Below are 11,257 nucleotides of genomic sequence, written 5' to 3'. Positions count from 1 at the left end.
CCCTGCAAACCAAAGGAATACTGGATGAATTATGAAACTCTCGACCACAATTATTTTTCTTCATGAGGATACAAGTACATCAAACACTTCATCCACAAGCATTTATATATACATATATGTGTGTGTGTATACATGTACATGTACATACACATATATACACATATATATAGATAATGTACATATTGCTTCCTAGCTGGAGGTGTGAAAGTCCTTTATCATTTTCATGTCCAGTTGATTTTTGCTTGACTCATCAATGCACAGTACCCTAGCGGAGAGGCCAAGAGATGAGAGGGTCTAAGAAGTGAGCCCAAGGGGTTGCTGCTGCTGCTGCTGTTCTTTTTCACTTCTTTTTCTGCCTTTCCTCCTGCTCCCAGTCCCCCAACCTCCACTGCCTTCAGTGCTTCTGCCACCACCAGTTTTCCTCTTGCTTGCCCCTTCAATACGAGGTCACCAATTATCGAGGAAAGGCGAGAGGGGAAGCTCCTTCTGCTCCAACGAGGAGGTCTGGATGGTGGCGAAGTAGGCATGAGGAATATAGTGAAAGCAAGATGTTTAGTCCTGTAAAAGGTCCAGAGATAAATAGACTTGGCCTTAACTAGACAGGTCCCTTACTTAACAACCACAGTCATTTCTGTATTGTTTTAATAGCTAATTATATTAGAACATCTGTGGTTGTTTGCTTTATTTATTTATATTAAATCTTATTTTAATTGATACTTTGCTTTTATATCACCTTCATCTTTTTTCTTTTTTTTAAACTTTCATTTCTTTTTAAAATGCCTTTTTTTCAATTAATAAAAAATTATTTTCCTCCCATCTCCTCCCAAACACTGAGGGAAAAAAAAGAAAGAAAAAGAAAAGCAAAACCTTGGTGACAAATATGCAAAGTCAAGCAAAACAAATTCCCACATTGGTTATGTCCAAAAAATATTTGTTTCAATATGCATCCTAAGTCCGTCACCTCCATGACAGAAGGTGTGCAGTCTGTTTTATCTCTGAAATCGTGATGGTCAGCTATATTAATGAAGAGTTCTTAAATGAAAGGCTATAATTAAGAATCCTGCTAGAGAACTGGACTTTCCCCCAACTTTAAGGGCACTGTTGGCACTGGAATAATAGCTGTGTCCCTGAGTTTATAGCTGCATTATTTCCAAATGCTTCTCCTTTCATTTCTCCTTTTTCCTCCCACATTAAGTTTCTACCCTTAAAGGTGTCATGATTTAAAATGCTTCCATACAACTACTTCAAGGCTCAAAATAAATATTTGCACAGATTTTGCACTGAAAAACAGTGACATGTATCCCATTTTGCCTTCAAGGGAGAACATTTTACTGAGCCAAAGGGGTAAATGCTTGAGTTTGTAAATCTGTAATGGGAGTGGATGACATTAAAGAGGCTGGATAATTAAATTTTTAATTTAAAAAAATAATAATTTTTTTCTTTCTCTTTTTTCCCCAGAAGGTGCTGCTGATGTTTCCAGACACATTTTCATTATTGTCCTTGTATCTTCAGCTGCATTCATCTTTCTAGTGATTATGTGTGTCATTTATAGAATTGATATACTTTTATGTTACAGGGACCTCATTAGAAGAGATGAGACTTTAACAGGTAAACTTTATCGCTTTACTGGGCTTTCTTTTCTTGTCTCATATATATACTCCGTTCTCAAATGAGAAGTTAGTGTGCATTTAATTGTATTGCATTGTTATGACATAATATTTGTTGTTAGATATAATAGTAAAGAGGGTTGTAGGGCTAAACAATACCTCCCATTATCTGAGGTGACACTTTGAATTACCTTAGCACTCAATGAGTTTTTACTGTGCTCTCTTCCAGTTTTCGAAATGTTATCTAGAAACTCTGCTCTGGTTGTTCTATAGTTATTTGTCTGTCTGTTTTGTCCCCTTCAAAGATGTGGGAACCTCCTCAAAAATAGGTCTTTTTCTTTTGTATGTGCTGTGCAGTGTTATATTCTTAATAAATATTTGTTGAATTAAGCTGAATTGCTGTTGATTATTTTGGCCTGGCAAGAGGAGCAACATTGGGTAATGGAAGGAACATTATATACAGAGTCACAAAACCTCAGTTATTTCTAGTATTAGCTCTTTCCCTCCCTAGTGTGTGACATCAGGCAAATCATTTGTCATTTTGAACCCAAGTTTACTCGTTTGCAATATGAAGGATGAGCACTAAATGACTTGGGGGGCAGAGGATAGAGTGCTGGATCTGGAGACTGGAAGTCATGAGTTCAAATCCAGACCATACACTTACTAGCCATGTGACCCTTGTCAAGTCACTTAAACTTTGTCTGATTCAGTTTTCTCTTCAGTAAAACAAGAATAATCATAGCCCAAGGTTTTTTTGTAAAGATAAAATGAAATAATATTTGTAATGTACTTTGTAAACTTTAAAGTATTATATTTATGATGTTGATTAGTCATTTTCAGTCATGTCCAACTCTTTGTGACACCCTTTTGGGGTTTTCTTGGCAAAGATACTACTGGAGTGGTTTGCCATTTCCTTCTCCAACTTGTTTTACAGATGAGTAAACTAAGGCAAACAGCATTAAGTGACTTGCCCAGGGTCACGCAGCTAGTAAGTACAGACTGGATTTGAGCTCAGGTCTTCTTGACTCCTGACCCAGTGCTCTATCCACTGTGCCAACCAGCTGCCAGAGTCTGATTCTATGACCCTAAAATTATGTAGGATAAGGTAATTATAATCTGTTGGATTTATGGAGATTAAAAAAAATAACACTGTGAGAACAAAAAAGCTCATAAGCTTGGTTGTGAGATGCATGGCTTTCTGGTGAAGAGAAGCTGTAGCAAACTGTGAGAAATCTATTATATTTACAATTTGGCTTTTATAAAGGACCCAAACAAAGTCCAGCAATTTAAACAGCCTCCTCTGTTTTTGAAACAAGTATTTTCTAGGTATTTTGGATCTGAGTTGGAAATATTCTTAACTAAGTTTTTCTGCTCATTTTTCTCAAGCTGGACAATTCATAGAAATGCTTATTTGGGTGTTTATTTTAAATGATCAGACTGTATCATAGAATATTTGTACATTTTTTAAAATTATGTTTTTGTTTTTTGGGGATTTATTTTTGCTAGTAGGACCAATGAAATATATGGGACCATTTGATTTTTTAAGGTGCAATAAACTTAGGAACAGATGGTCCTTTGGGAGAGTGGGCATTACAGATGTAATTCCAAAATGAAAAGTTCAGCAATTTTGATGAATGGAAAATTGCTGGTTAATTCATTATTCTGTCTTCTACACAAGTAGTCCTCCAAAGCAGCTGTGTCTTATTTAGTATAAGCCAATTAGAGTAGGTAGGTAGGGAAGTAGTTAAACAGGAAGAAATGAGAAATGAAACCTTGTTAAACAGAACTGCTCAAAATATCCCTGGGAGTAAACATTTATTTTAGGAAATTTTAAAAGTCCATAACACATACACACATAACTCATCTGCTAATAACTCTATAAAGCATATGATTTGACTAAAATTCAGTATTCATAGAATAATTTTTAAAACATTATATATTTGCTCCAGGATAGACTATTAACATATTGCTAAATTGTGGTTGTATACACACTAATGTCAGATGTGTTCATTTGTTGGTTTGAATCTATCTTAGTTTATTTATTACAACCTACCTCTATTGAAAATGTGCTTAAACTGTGCAATTATATGTGCTTTTATATATGTCTTCTGTTTCAAGATCCAGCTTTACTCCATAATCTGTTATGATGGCACATCTCAGAAAGTTAGAATCTTATTCTAAAAAATTATTTTTCACCATAGGAAAATAACAGTTCACAATAGTGATTCCCTGTTTTAGTTCAAAGGCCCTAACATAGATTAAAATAAGGAATGTGGGATAGTATATAAAAGAAAATTTACTATGAGTCTTCAGTAATCATACAAAGGTAAAGTAGGAAACAATTTCATCCTGAAGCTGGTGAGACTGAAAGATATTTAAGATAAGTGTGACGGGAATTGGTTGGAGAGAAAATAGCATGCTGACAGGTATAAATGTTTCTTATCTGTAAAATGAAAGGGTCCTTTCCAACTTCAACATTTTATGAGTTCAAGCACAGCTTGTTGAGGTGATGAATTATGCTACTGGAATATTTTATATTAAAAATCTGACCAAAAAACACAATAGTCTTCAGGTACGACTTGCTAAATGGTTTAGTACTAATGGATTAGTACTAATGGATTAGTAAGGTAACTCTTAAAAGAATACTGAATTCTCTCCTACAATTCCATTTGTGCCAGTTATATGTCCTCTTAGCCATCAAAATGAGACCATTCTCATATTCCCATCCCTTGTAATACTTTCTTCCTCTACTAATTTATATCCATCATGTCCTTTGAGGCATGACTTAAAACTTAGGTCTTCTAGGATGCATTCCATAATCTCCCACTCTGAACATATTTTCTTTCTGTCTCATTAACATTCATGGCTTTTCAATTTTTGTCATGTTACTTTGCACATGCTGTTATGTTGCTTTGTGATTGTTATTATTTCATTGTTGTATGTTTTGTCTCTTCAACTAGATTGGAAGATCCTAGAAGTTTGGAGTATCTTCTAATTTGGAAGGGTATCCTATGCAATATTATGCAAAGAGTCCTTTTTTTTTTAAACTAACACTTTCTCAGTTTTCCCCTTTGTTCCATGAGCAGCAAACAATTACATCCTTGTGGACCCAATAGGGGTAGTGTTATTGTCAGTGAGTAATGCTTTTCTCTATGCCAGAAGAAGCTTTCTTATTAAAAGGTAATGACAAATCAAGGAGTATGTTATATTAATGTCTTGTACACCCCTTTCTAGTATAGACTCCTCAATCTTTATTTTTTTTCTATCCCTTGAGTATATCCATCACTTGAAGTGTTATTTAGATTGGTCACAGAGATAAATCAAATCCAAGGTCAGACATTCCTGCTATCATGTAACAAAGAAATGATTGGTTACCTTCCTTCATTATCAACTCATGGGAATATTAGTTAGCTTGTCAGCCATTTGCTGTGATTTAACTTTTTCTTGTATGTGTGACATCCCTACAGTTCGATTTTAAGGTCTTCAATTCCCAGAGCAACTTATACTTCTTTCCCTTTCCCTTTCTCGTGGCTTCGGGGCTATAGCTGAAAAGTTTGGATTCAGTCAAAGGGCCACACTTGAGGACCTAGAGGGCCACATGTGGCCTCAAGGCTGCAGGTTCCCTACCCCTGCACTGTCTAACACAATGCTAGGCACATAATAGGCACTTAGTAATAACTAATAGCAGAGTAGGCATTCACTAAGTACTTGTTGATTGATCCCTACCTGATATTATACTCAGTAAATGATTACGGCTAAAATTTATTACAGAAATTCAACAAATGTATCTCCTTAGAGGAGAAAATGACATATGTGAGGTGTATGCTAAAGCAAATATTTTTCTGCTCTTTGATTATGATCTTTTGGTAGTTTTTATATATTAGTTATCTAAGTTCAGAAAAAATTTTAGCCATAAAAATGTTTTATTATATATTATATATGTGTATATAGAAAAAATTATGTATGTGTGTATATATACATATCTGATATATGTATGTGTATATATATATACATATGTGTGTACATATATATATATATATGAGATAAAACCTCCTAATATGCATTTCCATTCAAGTTTCCTTAAAATGCATTAATATGACAGGGAGTGCTCTATTTCTTAGCTGGATATCTGTTAAAACTGATATTATAACTTTTTCAAGTGATATCTAGGCATAATTAATATTTTGAACATTTTCTTCAAATTATGGTATGGATCAAATTTGATTTACATATCCAATCAGTTAAGAGAAAAATTTTTTCCCCTTAGATGGAAAAGAGTATGATGCATTTGTGTCTTACCTGAAAGACTGCCAACCAGATAATGGAGATGAGCACAAGTTTGCTCTAGAGATTTTACCTGAAGCCTTGGAAAAACATTTTGGCTATAAATTATGCATATTTGAAAGGGATATAATTCCTGGAGGAGGTAAGCAAAAAGAATTTAGGGTTGGAAACCAGTGAAGGTGTTTTCTGTCTAAATAAAAGATAAAGGGACAAAAGTAGTTATGACATAGTGTTTTAACCTTGTAAATGACTGCTTTTTTCTTGTCTTTTCTAAAAAAGAAAAAAAAAAAGGAACAGCACACAGAAACCTTCGGTATCTGTGCTTTTATTTTAGGTTTACCCAGCAGCTAAACACATGTTAATTGTGGTAGCCCTGGTAACTTCCTTTCTAAGAATCTGTTTATTTTCTGTGTTTCGCACATTTCTCTGAAACTGTGGGGTGGGCATACTGTTTTTAAGATCAATTTTGATATTAAACTAATCAAATTCCTTTGATCTAGAAAGTCAGAATCCTGTTCCTATTTTGATGAAACATTTTGTGTGACAAAAGCAGTTCCCCCTATTAAGAAACTAACCACTATGCAATTTGTACAAGTGATATCCTTCCAAAAAATATTTACTTGTCTTTACAAAGACAAAGCTTCAGCTGACAAAAAAATAAAGCAAATTGGCGAGTTGGTAGTGGATAAGTATAAGAAATGATCATTACCTCTTTATTCATGAATTTTTGGAGAGGTTCATCATCCAATTGACCAGAAAGTGATGAATTTTTCAGTTGTAGGGATTACGGAGTGGCTGTGATCTATGTCAGTAAGAGTACCTACATCAATGAATTTTGCGTGTGTGTGTGTGTGTGTGTATGTGTGTGTGTGTAAGGGTAATTTTTTGCTGGCATGAGTGCAGAGCAAAAGTTGAGTTGGACAAAGCCCCATCCAGTCTTTACCTAGCTGCCATGATTTGCATGGGTCATAACTGGCATTACAGGAGTGGAAAGGCATTAAAAAGAATTTTCACCTGCAAATTCAAGTGTTTAGATTGAAAGAACCCAACAGTAGGAGGAGGAGGAGAAAAGCAATTTTTCAACCTCTGCCTCTCACCAAAACTGAAATAGCTTATTCTTCCCTTGATTCTTTCATTCATTCTTCAGTTCATTTGCTTATTTTTAAGTAGCCAGAAAATGTCATTTCTGAATAAAATATACTTAATCAAACCACATAATTAAGAAGAAAAATTCCACCCCACACATATTCTTGTACACTCTCCTAATGGTTAACTCATACTACTAGTGAAAGAGGAGACAGAGGAAAAATATAGGACTGGGGTTACTCATAGGGCAGAGCTGCTCATCTCCTCTGATGACGTCACAATTCTGTTTTCTGCCACTCTCAGCAGGTGTCTGCTGATTTAGTGCTCAGCGGTTGGGTTTTTCTTTCAGTGCTGGTCTTTAGCTGCGATGTGGGTTCTTTGCTACACCACAGCTACAGAATCTTAGCTCTAAAAAGCTCAGATGATTTCCAGAGATGGCAACCCACAACAACTAATTGCCCCTAGCTAACTAGCTAGAAAAGCCTTCAGGCATTCAATGCTCTGTTTTGAACTGCTTTTTCCCTGCTGTTATTTGTGGTTTCTTTCAGTGTGAAATTGTATTTGATTTAGAGTTAAGAAAACTATTTTCAACTTCTTAGCAATCTCATGATGCCAAGCATGATCCATGCACATCAGAAGGGCTGAGTGAGGAAGGATCAAAGGGTTGATGTCCTAGGTATACCCTTTTGTTCTACGTTCTTGTCATCAAGAAAAATCACTGTTTTCTTTATACACAGGTGTGTATTATACATTATATTTATTGAGTGACATTTGAGAGGCACCATGGCTTAGTGGGTAGACAGCTAGCTGCCCTTAGAGCTGCCTGAGTTCAAATCTTCCCTTTGGCATTTACTGACACTGTGACCATGAGCAGATCACTTAAACTCTTAGTAGTCTAGGCAACTTTCTAAGACTATATGATGCAGAGAAATTAACTACCTGTATTGGTAGAGGCAGTTTTCTAAGTTGAGAGTTCTCTATATCAAATCGTGGGTCTAATCTCTATATTTGTGGAATGAGAGCACTGGACTTAAAATTCAGATACTGAATTTGTAACCTTCCTTAGACTCATAATGATTATGTTAACTTGGGCAAGTCATGTTATTTTTCTACATTCAGTTTCCTTAACTATAAAACTGAGATAATACTTGTACTATCTCCCTTATGTGGTGGTTTTGAAGAAAACATTTTATAAATTCAAATATTATGTAAATGTGAGGTTATTATAATGCAGAAAAGATGAATTTTAAATAGGTCTGACAAAATTATTTTTTAGTCTTGTTTTCTATTTGGGAATAACTTTTTAGTCTCATTTTCTATATGGGAATAATGCTATGACTTCCAAGAAGACACCCTAATTTTATAAGGTCCACAAATAGATTAAGCTATATTACTCCTCTTTAAAAGATTTTTGGATGATTGCAATTTCCTGGCTATCCTTTTAGCTACTCTAACCAAATATACATTTTTAATTATCAGCTATTGTTGATGACATCCACTCATTGATTAAAAAAAGCAGAAGGCTAATCATTGTCCTGAGTGAAAATTACATGTGTGATAAAGTCAGATATGAACTTGAAAGTGGACTCCATGAAGCACTGGTGGAAAGAAAAATTAAAATAATCTTAATCGAATTCACACCTATTAGTGACTTTACATTCTTGCCACAGTCCTTGGAGCTTCTGAAATCTCACAGGATTTTAAAGTGGAAGGCAAATAAGTCTCTTTCTTACAACTCAAGATTTTGGAAGAATCTTCGATACTTGATGCCTGCCAAAATTGCCAAGTGAATTGTTTTTTTCTTCAGATCCCTTGGGAAATGAATCATTGCCCATTCTTCCAAAGGTTTAGTCTTCAAGAGGACCATGCCAAGTAGCTGGTTTTAAAGACATCATGAGACTATGTAATGAAAGACTTAAATGAAAATCTCCTGTCTTCATTTCAGCAAACTGAAGAGTTCATTTGAAATAAATCTTATTTTGGAATCGGTACAAACCTCTTCCTCTTCATCATTGTGAGAGTGACCTAAATGAAGTTCTCTTTCCTCTCCCTTTTTGCTTTGTCCTGACCTTATGTATTGCTTACAGTCCCCAGAGAAGGATGGATATACTTTGAAGCATGTTGTACTTGCTTGAGTGTAGATCCTTAGTTTTGAATGCTAAGAATCCCATTGGATTGAGTGGTTCCTATTAAAAAGAGAGACATGAACATTTCATGTAGATTGAGGTAGATGCCTTCACTCTCTCTCAATAACTGTCTACTTCTCCTCAGTGCTTATGTGAAATATCTTAGACCAGAAGGAAGGGGAAAATGACAAATATGGCTTGCAAAGTTAAGGAAGGCCTTAACCTTCTGAATATGTATCTTGCTGGCCGAATATTCTGCTTACCACCAATTCATCTTATTTCATACTGGGTTTCCACTATTCCAGTAAGGCATTACTAATCTGAGATCAAATCTGGACTCTGACACTTACTAGCTGTGTGACTAGTTAAGTCAGTTAACCTTGTTTGCCTCAGTTCCTTATCTATAAACTGAGTTGGAGAAGGAAATGGCAAACCTCTCCAGTATCTTTGCCAAGAAAACCCCAAATGAGGTCACAGATAGAAGGATACATCTCAAACAACTGAACAACAGAAAAATCCTTAAAAATTTCTTTAAAACTGCCTTAAGAACCTTGTCATCTGTTTGTATGGAAAACATACAGAATTATGCGGTTTATCATTTGTAATAAATTAAAAACTTGTTTATTCTATATCAGCTTTTCTACAGGTGTGGTCCCCAAGTTCCCTTGGGGTCCCCAACCCCTTTTCAGGTGGTCTGTGAGGTCAAAATTATTTTCACAATAATACTAAAGCATTATTTGCCTATTTAGAATACTCTTCCTTTTTTCAACTATGTATTGTGTGAGGCCAGATTTTCTTCAAGGACTTCAACTAAAACAATATATTAAAGCACCCTGAATACAGCAGCAGATATGAGAATCCACCTGTCTTCTATTAAGCACACATTAAAGAGATTTATAGAAATATATTTTTTAAAGTTACTCTTATTTTGGGGTAAGTATTATTTTTCAAAAGAACAATATTTCTGCTAATATGTAATGGGTTCATCATGGTTATTTTAAAATGAATTAATAAATAATTTAAAATTTGATTAATTTTAATTTGTAATATAGGTGTCAATTGATATAATTCAATAAACAAAAGCTCTTTGGGGTCCTCAATAATTTTCAAGAAATTAAAGGTATCCTGATATAAAAGGTATGAAAATTGCTGGCCTATATTAATTTCACTTATATTTAGGGATGGGTCAGAAGCCACATGGGTTCACCAGTGGGGTTTTTTTGTGTGTTTTTCTTTTTAAGGAAGATTTATGTAATTCTAAGCAGGATGATAAGATTGATATGCACCTACTGCCAATACTTACTATCAAGTCTTTGGTATAGATTAAAACAGGGGTTCTTAACCTTTTCAGTGTCATAGACCCTTTGGGCAGTCTGTTGAGGCTTGTGAACCCTTCTCAGAATAATGTGGTGGTATTGTTTTTAATTGAATAAAACGTTTAATTTCAGTTAGGAGATCAGTAAAAATAAAGATGTAACTTTTTCCCATCCAAGTTCCTGGATTCCCTGAAAGGTATCCATGGTTAAGAATGGGTAAAAGAATAGGTGGACTAAAGTGAAATCTGATAAGGTTAAGGAAGGAAGTCATTAAAGTCTGCAAGGTGAGCTGTGGAAATTTGCTCCAACTTCGGGAGAAATGATGGCAGGTATATTTTGACACTGAAGGAATGACTAAGGTAATTTCTAAATAAATGAAATAATGAAAATACGGTAAGGCCTACTACACGATCATTTCAGTAGTCTTACCTGTCAATAAGTAACATCCAGTTGTTCAGGAGATTAATGTATAATTGTTGCTAACCTATGACCTACAACTGAAATTCTGGGTTCACATTAACTGGGTCTAAATATTGAGAAATCTTATTAGGTATCTCTTCATTTGCCTCATGGCTCACCCAAGGTTTTCCTTGAGAACATTGATTTGTTTTAGCCATACCCAGGCTTTTCCCTGGGAATATCAGAATTTGGTTATATGTCTAGGTCTCTGATAAAAAGGAAAAGGGCCCTCAGTAGGTACTCAGATAGGCAAAACATCCTTCAGTAGCACTTCTCTGGATTCAGGGCTTAGGGCATGGAGGATGTAAGGGCACAACACAAGGGAAAGAACTCAGGGTTGTTAAAGAGTCAAACAATCCCGCTCTATGGCACCTATACA

At 35.1% G+C, this 11,257-nt stretch overlaps 1 protein-coding gene across 2 annotated transcripts in view; it reads left to right on the top strand.

The window, feature by feature from the left end:
* The window catches only part of LOC114046225 (interleukin-18 receptor 1-like), a 46,847-nt gene extending 37,355 nt beyond the window's left edge, over window positions 1-9,492 (top strand). The window contains exons 9-11 of one of the 2 annotated variants that reach the window (XM_027866466.1): window positions 1,459-1,608; window positions 5,875-6,033; window positions 8,457-9,492. In XM_027866466.1, coding sequence (XP_027722267.1) covers window positions 1,459-1,608; window positions 5,875-6,033; window positions 8,457-8,767 — 620 coding nt within the window. In that variant the 3' untranslated portion in view covers window positions 8,768-9,492. Of the gene's footprint in view, window positions 1-1,458; window positions 1,609-5,874; window positions 6,034-7,576; window positions 7,706-8,456 lie in introns of those variants that run through there. The other variant, XM_027866467.1, reaches the window with a different exon arrangement.
* The last annotated feature ends 1,765 nt before the right edge of the window (window positions 9,493-11,257 follow it).

Source organism: Vombatus ursinus, unplaced genomic scaffold (genome assembly GCF_900497805.2).
Source record: "Vombatus ursinus unplaced genomic scaffold, bare-nosed wombat genome assembly UNPS02014781.1, whole genome shotgun sequence".
NCBI classification, from domain to species: Eukaryota; Metazoa; Chordata; class Mammalia; order Diprotodontia; family Vombatidae; genus Vombatus; species Vombatus ursinus.
Note: the sequence above shows the minus strand (reverse complement) of the source record. Positions and strands in the feature narration are given on the sequence as shown.